Source organism: Colletotrichum jinshuiense, chromosome 4 (genome assembly GCF_051148585.1).
Source record: "Colletotrichum jinshuiense chromosome 4, complete sequence".
Classification (NCBI taxonomy): domain Eukaryota; kingdom Fungi; phylum Ascomycota; class Sordariomycetes; order Glomerellales; family Glomerellaceae; genus Colletotrichum; species Colletotrichum jinshuiense.
The window spans coordinates 5077014-5091754 of NC_139311.1; the positions used below are offsets into that span (position 1 = coordinate 5077014).

A 14741-nucleotide genomic window follows, 5' to 3' on the forward strand; every position below is an offset into this window, starting at 1 on the left:
TAGGTGTCTTAGCGTCTCTGATATTGTGTCTTCAAGTCTTAGTATAAATACCAGTTTATGTACACATTACCGTATCTCGCCTGCCTTTTTGGTGCTAGAGCCGCGTCACATAGCCATTACGGGACAAGCCTTCTCGAGGCTCTGATGGGATTTACCTTATGATTACGGGACTAACAAGCTTTGCGGGTCTTGTCGAACGTGTTAGCAGAGAACCATGGAGCCAACTGTCAGATTGACGGTCCTAAAGCAGCGTGTGGAAAGGGCGGAACCATAATCCCGAGCGCGCCCTAGGGGCTATGCAAAGATGCCCGATTCACCCTGCTCACCCTGCTCACCCTGCTTACCCCGGATTGCGCGACCTTAGGGCGGCGGGTGATCCGGCCGCACCTGAAGCACGTAGTGGCGTTCGTAGATTCTAACGGGGTTGTCAAGTCACATCATTGCTAAACGTGAGAACTGGACACTGGAGGATCGATTGACACCACAGTAAGTATTAAGTTCAAGATCGTCTCAATTGCGATTATTTCGAGTACATGTTATTTCCCAAAGAAGAAGGAAACAAGAATGGTGAGACAAGAAAATGACATCATGGTGGCTAACCTTGTTTGACCCCAAGCTGGAGCCGGGAGTTGAAGCTAGGCTTCTAAGTCATCGCAGCATGGCGCGACATTTCACCTACGCGTCTCCCTTGCCGCGAGTCTTAGCCAGTTCTTAGTGGGCTGAGATACACAGTCCTGTTCCCCCGGCCTTCTTGATTGACGTATCAGCCTGAGTGACGTTTATATTAGCTCCTGTTCTATATAATCCTGTTGATGGAACATGATCAAGAGACCATGCAACCTATGCACATACAGGCGTGGTTACAAGTGTCGAGTACTATGCTCGCAGCCAACCTACTGAGCCTTTGTATTCCATTCGCACTCTCGACTTCACCTGCAGAGCTTAACAAAGCCTTGGTGAAGTTATCGAATATTCAATACAGTCAGCAAAGAACGATCGGCCATCCAACGACTCAGTTACGCATGAATCCCCAACATCAACAACCTTACATGTGGTGGTAATGTGTGGTAGGTTAAGCAACATGCCAGTGACGACACAGAATGAAGCCGACCATGTCAGCAGAATAAGCGCGTAGCCATCAATCAATCAAGAACCCCTTTGAAATAAGTTTAAATCTGAGGAATGTCACAAACCATATTGCGCCTCAGCTTACACTTGAGCAGACCATGACCCTTTCTCAGTCTTACCAAGAAGCATTGTGCGCGGATCGCTAGCCACTTGAGATGCCAAGAATCTTGGTCGCGCTAGATCTCCATATTTGCATCCCACGGGGCGTCAAAGAGAAGCCACTCTAAGTTCCGGTGCCAAGAAGATGACGGTGGTTTGCAGCGCTCTGCCTTGGCGGTGCAAAATTGCCGCCGGAGCTGGCTATCGCCTTCGCCACACGAAAAGTCCTTGCAAGATATCGAAGGAATTGCGCAGCACATAAATCCCAGTCCTTTTGGAGTACAACAAATTCGAATAAAGACGCAGTTTTCAGACTGCAGAATAAAAGCCTATTGACAAAAGGGGTTCATCAATTGAACGGCATTTCCAGTAGCTAGTCGTACGGCTTGTTCTAGTCCAGCAAGTGCAAAAGTCTGTGCCTGGTACCAATCAGACGAGTATACATCTGACCGAAGTCGATCATGCGCTATTAATACTGCCTACCAATAGCTTCAAACCCCTTCTGACTGTATGAACTCCCGTAACAGCTGGACTAGTGCTGGAGCCATACTGTAATTGAATGAGTCTCAAATATCATGTGCTACCACACCAACTTACAATGAGTGCTGTGCACGAGGTCCAGATCAATTCCATTTCCCTGTACATAGTTCAAAATCACAGTTGGATATGAGATACCTTGATTTTTGAATGAGTTCATCCCGGCACTAACTTGCTCTCTTGCCCCATGCCTACCTAGTCGGCGGGACATCGACCAAATTCGAAGAACTTGGAAAATATTTGGGTATCTCTATCAGAATGTTATTAAGCTGATGAAACGCTCACTTTTGATTTCTTAAACTTAGATCACATCATGGCAATATCCCAAGATACAGCACATGAAGTAGTACAAAAAGCGCCCAGCATACCAGAGATACCTTGCGGTTTGCGTTGATCCTGCGCCGCCGCAAGTACCCGCTGGTATAAGTGGACCGTGCTTTTGCCACCAATACAGGTCACGCCGCATCCAGTCGCGATACCTCCCGTCGCATATTCCAACCCACTCACTTGCACCAGCCAACTCCATCTCATCTTCAGCCAGCAGAGACGCGCGCATTTCTCCACAATGTTCTCGTCTCAGGCATGCCTTTCGGTCGCGATTTTGGCTTCCACCGTCGGGACCTACCTTGCGCTTAAGAATCCCAACCCCGAACCCCCCAAACAGCCCGGCGACTCTGTGCAACATCCACAAGCCCAGCACGCAGACTCCATCCGCTGGCTGAATCTCACTCACAAGCACACGCCAAAGTTTGTACTGGTGCCCGTGGCACTACTGTCTCTGCACCTTGCTGCCCTCGCGTTCTGCTACCCGGACATCCCGCCATCGATCCTCCGCCACGGCGCCGAGAACGAGCTGAGCGCCTCCCTTGTAACCTGGTCGTTTTCAACGCTCGTCCCCCTGGGCTTCCTCTTCCTCGCCGGTATACCCCTCCGTCTCGGCCCGTACCGCTCGCTCGGCAAGAACTTCACGTTTCAGCTCACGAAGCCGGACCAGCTCAAGACCACTGGCATCTACGGCCACGTGCAGCACCCAAGTTACACCGGGGTGGTGATCGTGGTATTGTCCAACGTGGCGCTGCTGGCTAGGCTCGACGGGGTACTGGGCTGCTGGATATCGCCCGAATATTACCGCTCTCTGCGGGCTCTTGAGTGGCTCCTGGCCCCCGCCGCATGCTCCGTGTTCCTGTCGGGGGTGTGGACGAGGGTTCGTGAAGAAGAGCACATGCTGCGGGCGGAGTTTGGTGAGAAGTGGGAGCGGTGGCATGCTTCAACGGCAAGGTTTATTCCCGGCGTGTTTTAAGCATGCAGCTATGAGCAGGCGGCTTTTTTGCAATGTTGAGTCTTTTTTGGACGCATCATGTACCGTGGTCAAGGTTGAGTTATTTGACTTGGGGGTTCAGTATTTGAACCGCGTTTGTTTTGACAAAACCCTCCGGGCTTAGAATAGATGGATCAAGCTGTTTTATTATTCAAAGAAATCTTGAGACTGCAGAATTTGGATGCCTTGCTCCATGATTACTTTTTAACCTCGCCGTGCCCTGCCAAACGCTATTTATTTCCTGTGTACCATGCCAATTGCACGCGCAGAGTTGCAGAATGAGGAACCGTATGCCCTTTGATGGACCTGACAACGATTCATCTAAGAAGCTAACAAGTCAACTCAGCAGGAGTGCCTTGGATTGAAACGCACATGAAGTCTCTGGTTAGTTAACTCTCAAGACCCTGAACGATATGGTTCATCGCCGTCAGTGCTGGACTCATGCAATTCGATTTGAGTATAGAACCCGCATGTTTTAACGGGCTATCTCGAATGTCCCGTTACACCAGCGTGGCTCTGCCATGCCCATCAGGCGCGGCAACCTCCAGTAATGGGATCTTTAGTGAGCTTCGACTTATCAGATTGGTCAGCTCGTTATCAAGTTGGCGATGCTAGGCCTAAAAAGTGTTGGTGAGAAGCGTTGCATGCCAAGCGGCATGTGGACGGGGATGTGGCGGCAACCCCAACCAACACAGCTTTCGCCGTCCAATAAAGGGCTCCCGCAAATAGTGACTTTTTGCAAGGGTATTCTAATGGCAGCCCTCCAAATCTCCCTCCTCGCGAGTTAACGATCGTTTCCGAACAGACGATATCCTCCTTCAAAGAAGGGCAAGAAATAGGGGTTAGGGGTTGTTCCCTACTAGCAACTTACTCATCTAAAGTATACCACCTTGACTGACTCGAGCCTCCCGCTAATTTCCCCAACAAGGCGAAATTATCTTCTATGTACCCCGACTCGAGGAATAAACTCTACCATAGTATGCGTTGAGTCGATGGAGTTCCACAACCCGAATGGACCCGACTCAACCAATCCACGGGATCCGAGTTGCAGGATTCCCCACCTAGGGCACCGCCCGCCTGCCCACCCCCCCACGCCAACATGTCTTGAGCCTCTCACGATATCGAAATCATCAACAACGAAGGCAAGATGGCCGAGCGGTCTAAGGCGCTAGCTTCAGGTGCTAGTCTAGTAATAGGCGTGGGTTCGAATCCCACTCTTGTCACATTCGAAAGAGTCCATTACGGGCTCCATCTTTTGGGTTTTCTTTTTTCTCTTCAGTTTGCTTCATGTGGTGATCTGGGTCGCGCCACGAAGTCTCTGGAGTCGCCCAGGCACATTGATGTCAAGATTCTGTCCTTAACTTATTCTTCAGTCGATATGATGACCGTGGATGCAAGTGATCATTGGTGCAGCCAACAACGGTCAACCACAATAGGGAGCACTACCATTCCCCATCCGTGGACAATCAACAACCTCGCGTTTGACTTGCTTCATCTAAAAACCATTGCTAGAAACAGTTACCGGTACTGCAGTGACCGGCCCAGCTGTTAGAGCTGGAGATCATAGCCAGTCATCCTGGATATTCCATGCCATACATCAGTGCAGAACAATACCGTTATGAAGGCAAGACCTTTTTTCCTTCCCTCAACAAGGTTGTCAACTAGCTGAGGTCTTCTCGGTACTAAGTCCGGTCACATTGAACAAGCAAGTTTCAGCAAGGGTTTCAACATCCAGTGAAAACCTATTTTTATAAAAGGGAAAGTCATAAGACGTATCATATTTGGATATCAAGGCCCTGATGAAAACTACAAAATCGCACGCTGCCAAACTCTCAAAACGCTTCGGCCAGAACCCCGGCAGGCCACAAGGATGGCGCGCAGCAAAAAGAAAAGCGTTCTGCTCTGCTAGTGATGCTCCACCCCATTCTGGCGGTCGAGCTTCTCCTTGGCCCTCTTGGCATCGGCAATCTTGATGCTCAGCTTCACGGGCTTGGTGCCCGACGTCTCGAAGATGGTGTCGATCTCCTCAAGGTTCAGCTTGCTCGTCTCGGGGAAGATGAAGTAGCTGAGGAAGACCTGGATGAAGTTGTATACAATGTACACGGCCCAGATCTTGTAGCCGACCTTGCCGACGCCGATGCCGATGCCGTAGTTGTGGATGACGGCGGCAATGGCCTGGAACATGGCGAACAGGCCCATGCCCTTGGCACGGAGGGGCAGGGACAACAACTCTACGGGGTACAGGTTATGCATCGTGGCGATGAAGCTGGCGCTGCAGACCTGGAACAGGTAGATCCAGACCACGGTGAGAATGGCCGTCGTCTTCTTCGGCTCCAGGTCGTACTGCCAGCTCGTGATGGTGACGGCGATCTGCATGACGATGATGCTGATCAGGCCGGCGAAGATGAGGGTGCGTCGTCGGAAGTAGTCGATGATGTAGGCGCCGAACAGCGTGAAGACGAAGTAGATTGACGTCGAGCCGAGGTTGATGCCGAGCTGGTCGAGCTGCTTCGTGATGCCGATGGTCTTCAGGGCGGGCGCGAGGTAGTAGCCAATGATTCCACCGCCGTTCCACTGCTGGAAGATGGAGTAGACGGCGAGCACAAGGGTGCGGAACCAGACGGAGCGCGTGAAGAAGACGCGGAAGTCCCAGGTGGCGCGGAAGCCGGCCTTTGTGGTCTCGATGGACTCCTCGATCTGGAGGATCATGAGGTCAACGATCTCGTGGTTGATGTCGTTGTCCGTCGTCATGTATCTCGCGATGACGCGGCGGGCCTCGTCCTTCTTGCCTCGCATGTAGAGGAAACGGGGAGACTCCGGGCAGAGGAAGTAGATTGTGAGGCAGACGATGAGGGGGAAGACGCCCTGGATGAAGAAGGCAATGCGCCACTGCCAGTCGCTGTCGTACTTGGTCAAGCCCATCATGATGCCAATCATCATCATGGAACCGACCTGGAAGAAGGCGCCAAAGATACCGACGATGCGGCCACGCAGGTGGATGGGGGCGACCTCGGCGACGTATTGGGGTGCGGTGCAGAGAGCCGTGCCGAAGCCGAGGACGAGACGGCCGACCATGAGACAGGCCAGGTTCGGGGCCATGGCCTGCATAATGGCAGCGACGACGACAAGAAAGTTTCCGAGGAAATTGATTCCGCGACGGCCGAGGACATCGGCGCAGCTGAGGAACGGAGCGCCCAGGAAGCCGCCAATTTGCATCAGGGCGTTGATCGTGGAGATGATGACGCCGGAATCACCGAATCCATAATATTCGTGCCAGCGGTCGTTCGAGTTGATACTGCTAATAACACCCCAGTCGACACCGTAACTGCAATTATTCCCATTAGCTACATCCTCAGATCATGGACGGTATCATCTGGGGAAGAAGACTAAATGCTTACCCTGCCTGGTTGCAGCCCATGACGAACATGTAGCCAATGATGTACAGGCCCGTCTTGGATCGCATCGTTAGGGCTGCGGCCGACTTGCGCATCAAGTCAGTCTCTGAGATACGGGTCGCCGCAACCTCATCGACGGCAACGCCGATCTTGTTCGCCTCGGCCACATCGTCATGGTAGATGACGGTGTGGTCGACCTCTTCTCGCGGCGCCATGGTGGCGGGAGTCAATGGTAGCCTGGGCGCAGAAGAGGGGGTTGTAGGCTCTCGGTCAGGGAACGAGAGGAAACGCTGGTAAACTGGAAGCCCGAGTTTCTGGGCCCGTGGGATCAGGTTGCAGTGGCGCTACGGCAAATATATACAGCTTTCTCGACCTCAGCTCTGGGACCAGAGGGTGGCACTTTCGTCCTGCATTGCTACCCTCTTGGTGCTCACGGAGAGGCCTTCCGACAGTTGGGTCTCGAATCCTGAGGAGGGATGCGATCCCCAGACTCTCCAACTGGCCATGTGATTCGCATGAGATGCTCCTTGCAGACGTGCCAGCCAACTCCACTGCAGTCTTCGTCCATCCGCCTCCAGAGCATGCCTCCAGATCCACACGGAACCCCAGCCGGCAGCGGCTTTGGTTGCCCATGATTGGCCCGGCGGTTGTAGACCTGCAGTTCGATCAGACCAGCCACACACCACGCGGGATGAGGATTTTCGGCTTGCTTTGACCCGTGATGATTGGCTCCAGGCGACGGCCGGCCGACTACCCCACACTCCCGAGCCAATTTTCCTCAAATGATACGACGCCGAGCCTCTACCCCGGTCGTTCGTGGGTTGTCTGGGGTTAAAATCATCTAGTGCCGCTCACCTTTCATCGGTCTTTGAAAGAGGCCATCAGACGGCTAGACAGATCACCAGCTGGACAGAGTTTGTCCTCCAGCATTCAGTTGGCCAATCGAAGGATTGCCATTCCCCAAGTAGCCAAGGGTCCAGGCAGAACCAGACCGTCCTCGAGCTGGACATATCCGGACACCGGCATACCGGCGCGTCGTTCCAAGACAATGTCCCGCCTGGATGGCACAGGGAGGCTCGGCTCCGACCAGGACCATCAGTCCTCACGTCTCCACTATCAGTCCCCCGCCTCCGAATGGTCTGAGGCCCTGCCAATCGGCAATGGGCGGCTAGGCGCAATGATTTATGGGCGAACTTTGACCGAGCTCATCCAGTTGAATGAGGACTCGGTCTGGTACGGCGGCCCGCAGGACAGAACACCAAAAGATGCGCTCCGCCACCTACCGATACTCCGACAACTCATCCGCGATGAAAAGCACGCCGAGGCCGAGTCTCTGGTGCGAGAGGCGTTTTTCGCAACGCCGGCGAGCATGCGACACTATGAGCCGCTGGGCACTTGCACCATCGAGTTCGGCCATGCTGCCGAAGACGTGACGGACTATCGCCGATACTTGTGCCTTGACACAGCGCAAACGACCGTCGAATACCGTTGCCGGGGGATCTCTTACCGGCGAGATGCCATCGCCAGCTTCCCGGACAATGTTTTAGTAATGAGGGTTTCCGCCTCCGGGCCCACGCGCTTCGTGGTGCGACTTAACCGAGTTAGCGAGGTAGAGTGGGAGACAAATGAATTTCTCGACAGCATCGAAGCAAAGGGCGAGCAAATCATACTGAACGCGACTCCAGGTGGTCGAAACAGCAACCGGTTATCCATCACCTTGAAAGTCTCTTGCGACGATGCTGAAGGGTCCGTGGAAGCCATTGGCAATTGCCTGGTGGTGAAATCGTCAGCCTGTACAATTGCCATTGGTGCTCAAACAACGTATCGAACAACAGACCCTGAAATGGCGGCCAGCAATGACGTTCTCGCTGCTTTGACGAACCCGTTTAACGTGTTGGTTGATCGTCATCAAACCGACTACCAGAACCTCTTTGGGCGGGCTGGGCTCCGAATGTGGCCAGATGCCAGTCATGTTCCGACGGATGAGAGGATCAAACATGGACGAGATCCCGGCTTGATTGCTTTGTACCACAATTATGGTAGGTATTTGCTCATATCGTCGAGCCGAAACTCCGACAAGGCGCTGCCTGCGACCCTGCAAGGCATATGGAACCCTTCCTTCGCACCACCATGGGGATGCAAGTATACCATCAATATCAACCTCCAGATGAACTACTGGCCAGCAGGGCCCTGCAACCTCGTCGAATGCGCCGTTCCCGTCCTCGATCTATTGGAACGGATGGCTATCCGGGGAAAGAAGACGGCAGAAGCCATGTACGGGTGCAGAGGCTGGTGCGCGCACCACAATACCGACATCTGGGCAGACACGGACCCTCAAGACCGATGGATGCCTTCCACCATCTGGCCCCTCGGAGGAGTTTGGGTATGTATCGACGTGTTCGAGATGCTGCAGTATCATTACGATGAGGACCTCCACAGACGAGCAGCGGCAGTTTTGGAGGGCTGCATCTTATTTCTTCTTGATTTCTTAATCCCTTCTGCTTGTGGTAAATACCTGGTTACGAACCCTTCGCTGTCCCCAGAGAATACGTTCATATCAGAATCGGGCGACGCCGGTATACTCTGCGAGGGCTCCGCTATCGATATGACCATTGTTCGGATCGCATTTGAGAAGTTCATCTGGAGCACCGATATCCTTGACAGAACTGACCCATTGCGGGCCAAGGTGGAGGAGGCTCTGACAAAGCTGCCCGAGCTGTCGACCAACGCCGATGGCTTGATTCAAGAATGGGGGTTGAAAGACTACAAAGAGCTAGAGCCGGGCCATCGACATGTGTCTCATCTCTTCGGGCTTTACCCAGGGGAGGGTATCAGCCCAGCGAGGTCACCAGAGTTAGCGGCCGCGGCCAAGAGGGTTCTTGAACGAAGGGCGGCACATGGCGGTGGACATACAGGATGGAGCAGGGCATGGCTACTGAACCTCCATGCTAGACTGTTGGACGCCGAAGGCTGCGGCCAACACATGGACCTGTTACTCAAGAGCTCGACGTTGGCAAATATGCTCGACAACCATCCGCCGTTCCAGATTGACGGCAACTTTGGTGGATGTGCCGGCATCCTCGAGTGTCTGGTCCAATCGAGTGTCCTACGAGATGTATTGAAGCCGAACGTGGTCGAAATTCGACTATTGCCGTCATGCCCGAAGCGCTGGCCTCAGGGTGAGCTCTCACGCGTCCGAACCAAGGGCGGGTGGCTCGTGTCATTGAAATGGCGGGACGGTGGCATCGGCGAGCCAGTGTTGGTGGAAAGCCCGGACGCTAAGGATGCTGAGGCTCAAATTGTTTTTCCCGGTGGACAGCGGAAAATACTGCGTGGCGGCGCGCCAATGTCCAAGCATCATATCCAGCCCCAAGTAGAAGGAGGCTAGATCTGTCAATAGTCCTGCAGTCTTGCTCATCTCCTGGCTGCCAGGTTCTCCGATGCTGAGATTGCACTAGGAAAAAAATTCTTGAACACCTGTATTGTTTACATCATCTTACGTTGTTGTCAAGCATGGATCTGACGGGGAGTTGCCCAGCAGTCATTTTGGCCAGAAGCATGATCCCAGCAGCGGGTTATGAGGCTCTGTGTTTGAGGATCAAGGACACTCGCGCCGAAGAGATTTGCAAGCTCGAGGCTCTAAAGTTCAGAGGAGGCACGCACATGGACCCCTAATTTCCCACGTTATTTCGTGACGGAGCCGAAATTTCAGTGCCATAAATAGTGGGCGTTGGCTGCAGAGCGCAACTGGCCCGAGAGCGTGCACCATGACCACCGCTTCCGAGCGGTTGGGGTGAAACATCGGGCGGTGCGTGAGCTTTTTTCGGCCAAGGGGCCGTGGTTGCGACTTGATCGATGGGTGATGCGGGTGACTGGATCGGGGTCTGCCGAGAGGTTGGACCGTCCGTCTGGTCGGTGTCGATTGGCCGGTGATCGGAAGCGACATGAGGACGGAGGCGAAGACTTGTTGTATCTGCGACGGATGCGATGATCATCGGGTTGGACAGAGATTGGCAACGGAAGATGCGCGGGGCAGCCGAACGGAGCTCCCTGCTTGTTGGGGAGGATCTCCCGCGCGACTTAATCAGTTTGCCGGCAAGCCGGCAAATTTGGGGGTCAGCTGCATGAGAGCATGAGAGCATGTGTGACAGCGTGGATGAGCCGCCATCTGGACTGTCGAGCATGACACTGAGGCTAATCTGCGTCATGCGGATGGGATTCTGGCTCTTGGCGCTTTGGCGTCTGAATCAGTGGCAGCGCATCTGAACCTTTTCCTTTCTTTCCTTCTTCCCCCTCCCGCCCTGTTGGTTTTCTCTCTGAGAGGTCTTGGGCTTCGATCGACGCATGCGCAGAGCACCAGCACCCGCACCAGCACGACGGGAAGCAATGTCGTGTAGACAACAACAAAAAAAGGGCTGGAGCACCGCCGGGGTGGGTGGTGGAGTATGAACCGAGATGTATCAGTGCATTGCATGAACCGAAACTTGGGATGGCCCGGAGTAGGCGGTCAAGTTAGCCCGGGAGCGGCCTGCTCGCAGCCGTCTTCGTCCCAGGCTGGGGACTGGGATGGGTTGAGTTTGGGGTCACTTGGCTATTGGGGGGCGGCCATGGCCATGCACGCTGGGCGCTGAGTTCTGCAAGCCGCGCTCAGTCGTCCGTCGTCATAGTTCGCTGCATGTCTGCAGAAGAAGGCAAGAAAACAAAGACGTGCATTCAGCTCGAGGGGGCTCTGATTTGACGAAGACGGGAGAGGCTGAGACAAGACACGGGGATGGGCGATGCCGTTGTTTTTGTTATTGTTTGTTGTTGTTGTTGCTGCTTTGTCCGCTGCAGAGTTCGAGACGGACACTGCCGCTGCTCTACTCCTCCCAGAGAAGCCAGTCGCTAGTGATGACGATGATGGTAATGGCGGCGATGATGTATGTCTATATTCGCATGGGATAAGCGCTTGCGGTTTGGGTCGTAGGGCAGCCGAGTACCGCTTAGGGATCCGGGATCCACGATGGACAGCCAGATTCGGACAGCTTCGCCGTTGACGTGTCGTGGGCGAAGAAATAATTAAGGTGGTTGAAGCTGCGCTCTTTCGGGTGTGCTGGAAATGACGAAGGAGGGGCACGCACCAAAACCAACCCGCAGCAGAGGGAGAGGGCGCAGAAACAACGGGGGGTACGTACCGGCTTCTTCATGCTCCTCCCCATCGACACCCGATCCAAAAAAAGGCTCCTTCTCCACCGCGACGGCCCCTTCCCGCCCCGTGACTGGTCAAGCCACCCTTTTTCCACTGTTACATAATCATCGCAGCCACTCACCTTGGGTTGCCCGTGGTAGCGTCCTACGCCCGATCAGGCCTGGCGCACTGCCACGACAAGGGGCGACAGGGGGCAACCCGCAACAGCAACACCACCACACGCCTGACCGACCATCAACATTGCACCGGCCTTTCCCTTTCCTGTCCCAGCCATGCCCAGCAGTCCCTTAGTCGGTCCTGTCCAGTCCAGTCCCTGAAGTGTCCCGACATCGCGCGTTCTTTCCCGCCGACATCTCGACACCGACGACGACGACTACGACACACGACGACGACAACGACGACAACCCGCAACACTCCCGGTAAGCCAGGTAAGTCTTCGCCATTCGACGACAAGCAGCCCACGCGACGACCGACTCTTCCCTTCTATTCGGCTCCTCCTTTGCAGCATTTGGGCTAGTCCATTCCGCTTTACATATTTACGACACACCCAACCCCCCAACCCAAATCAGACCTTCGAGTCGGTACGTGGCCCTCCTTGGATCGATGCCGTCTGCCCTATTTCTCCTGATCGCGTCGGGTTTTGGGACATCATGGAGCTGACGACGACGACAACTCTACAGCACGCTTTTAACGACTCTTTTTACGATCACTGCCATCCAATATTACAAGTTTCCTTTGTATCATCCCTTCAACCACACCTATTTGCGACCGCACCCGTTGCGACAACCACGCCTTCGCCCTCTCCTCCCCACACCACAACCGCCGAGTTTCACATGCCACCCACCTAACCATATCGCGACGACGTCACAATAACAACAGCCATGTCGGAGCCACCATCGTCGCCGCCCAGCGCGGCCACCAACTCGGCAGACGCCCTGGCCTGGTACAAGTCCCAATACGAGTCGCTCGAGGAAGAACTGGCCGAGTTCCGCGAGTCGAGCAAGGAACTGGAGAAGGAACTGGAGAAGGATATCGAACAGGCTGAGAAGAGGGAGCGCAAACTCCAGGAAAAGGCCGAGAGCCTCAAGTTCGAGGTCGAGGAATGGAAGGTGAGAGCCCATCCCCCCTTCCCATCCCTGGGCGCACATGCACATGCATTGCCAAACGTCCGCCGCTGACTCACTCCGACCTACAGTCAAAATGCAACCAAGCCAAGAAGGAGGCGAACTCGGCCCAAAACATACTCGAGAAGGAGATTACCACTCTGCGCGATGCCAACAGGAGTATGCAGCTGAAGCTGCGTGACATCGAGGTCGCCAACGATGATTTTGAGCGGCAGGCAAGAAACACAAGCTCGTCCCTCGAGGATCTCGAGTCCAAGTACAACGTTGCCATCGAGCGTGCAGTCATGATGGAGGAGGAAATCAAGCTGGGCGAACAGGAACGAGAGACTTTGCGCATCGAGGCGCAACGTCTAAGGGAGGAGCTTGCCGACCTCAAGATCGAAGCCGAGCTACTCCAAGACAAGATCAAGAAGCAGGAGGCCCGCCACCTGTCCGCCATCTCCACCGACCTCTCCGTCCTCTCATCTCCCATCTTCGACAAGACCATGGCCGCCTCGCCTGGCTCGACGGCAAGCTCGCCCATGGTGTCGACCCCGCCCGACTCCGAAGCTCTCCCCGCCGCCAAACCATCCCAGATCAGCGAGCCTCCGTCTCCGCCCATGTCCGATGTCTCCGCTTCTATACCGAAGAGGCCCATTGCCAAAACCCCCGCCAAAACCCCCGCCAAACCGATCGCCAGAACACCGGCATCAGCCGCGCGCAAGTCGCGTCTCCCGTCGACCGAACACAGCATTACCCCAAAGCCTCGCTCATTTACCGCATCCGTCAACAGCCGACCAGCCGGAAGTCGGCTCTCGAGCACAAGTACCACGAGTCGCACACCTGCCCCTCGTACTGCACCCCGCGCCACTTCTCACCGCATGCCCGCCAACAACTCACTCACCCACATCCGATCCCTCACCGCTCAGATGCAGCGTTTGGAAGCTCGTGTCCACAACGCACGATCAAAGCTTCCGGCCCCCGTCACAACACCACCTCGAGCATCCCCCCGATCGTCGGTACAGGGAGTCCACAGCGTGCCCTCGACGGTTACTATCCGTTCTCGCAAGCGCCCGACGGGCTCCACCGCATCATCCGTACGAGGCGACGACTCTACGCCGTCCAACTCCAGCTTTTCTGCAAGCACAAGATCTAAGCATGTACCTCGCCTGAGCACATCGGGCGTCAGCCGTCTATCATTCGGCCCGCTGCCGAACCGGAACCCCGGCGGCGGCCTTGACTCTGAGACGACAATATCCCGGCCAAGTTCCCGGGCTAGCATCTCGACTTACGCCCGCCCGGCCAGTCGCACAGAGATGGCACCACCCCGTCCCATGAGCCGTACGATGGGCCGTCCCCGCAGCTCATTAGGTGGTAACCTACATGGGCACACGCGCTCCATCAGCATCAGCAGTCGGATCGATTTTGACGAGACCGACGAGAACGGCGAATTCAGAACCCCGAGCAGGCGAGGAACATTTTCTCGCCTGGAATCGGAAACTGCCGTCAGCGGCATTCCGACGCCCGCCAGCAACATCCCGATGCCGAGCTCACGACGTCAGAGCGGAAGCAGCATGTCAGGGAGACGAAGCTCGATGGGCCTAGGCATGAGAAATTCAGTCATGGGTACCCAGGACCTGGTCGAAGAGGAGACGTATTGAGCAGACTTGAGGAGATTGTCCAAGCGAAGGCAGAAACTGATACCACTGGAGGCGAATTGTTGATTTTGATTACTAGACCCCCACCCAGTGCAATGTGCGGCGGGCGGGGGAGGCAGTTGCTGCGAGCACAGCGAGCCACATTTACATTATTCTCTCATTGAGACAGATAGTCTCGTACCATTTTCCTTTGTCGATTGCTTATGATGATTACGGGGGCGGGCGTGGAAACTGCATCAGGGCGTTGGTATGATTATGAGTTTTGGACGGGAGCATGGCGGTGCCGGGGTTCATTGCGCTTAGCGGGCCTTTACA

The 14741-nt window shown here is 54.9% G+C and overlaps 4 protein-coding genes across 4 annotated transcripts; 3 read left to right on the top strand and 1 right to left on the bottom strand.

The window, feature by feature from the left end:
• Nucleotides 1–2329: 2329 nt before the first annotated feature.
• Nucleotides 2330–3064, top strand: EsH8_IV_001284 (methyltransferase family protein; the record flags this gene model as incomplete). Its single annotated transcript, XM_083266174.1, has 1 exon — nt 2330–3064. One exon carries the CDS (start codon nt 2330–2332, stop codon nt 3062–3064), a length of 735 nt encoding a protein of 244 aa, XP_083125069.1.
• Nucleotides 3065–4987: 1923 nt separating this feature from the next.
• On the bottom strand, nt 4988–6692 carry EsH8_IV_001285 (general substrate transporter; the record flags this gene model as incomplete). Its single annotated transcript, XM_083266175.1, has 2 exons — nt 4988–6407; nt 6481–6692. 2 exons carry the CDS (start codon nt 6690–6692, stop codon nt 4988–4990), a joined length of 1632 nt encoding a protein of 543 aa, XP_083125070.1.
• Nucleotides 6693–7525: 833 nt separating this feature from the next.
• Nucleotides 7526–9865, top strand: EsH8_IV_001286 (Six-hairpin glycosidase-like protein; the record flags this gene model as incomplete). The annotated part of the gene is made up of 1 exon (XM_083266176.1): nt 7526–9865. The coding sequence occupies one exon, from the start codon at nt 7526–7528 to the stop codon at nt 9863–9865; it is 2340 nt and encodes a 779-aa protein (XP_083125071.1).
• Nucleotides 9866–12546: 2681 nt separating this feature from the next.
• EsH8_IV_001287 (NUDE protein) lies at nt 12547–14429 on the top strand (the record flags this gene model as incomplete). The annotated part of the gene is made up of 2 exons (XM_083266177.1): nt 12547–12774; nt 12861–14429. The coding sequence occupies 2 exons, from the start codon at nt 12547–12549 to the stop codon at nt 14427–14429; spliced, it is 1797 nt and encodes a 598-aa protein (XP_083125072.1).
• Nucleotides 14430–14741: the final 312 nt, after the last annotated feature.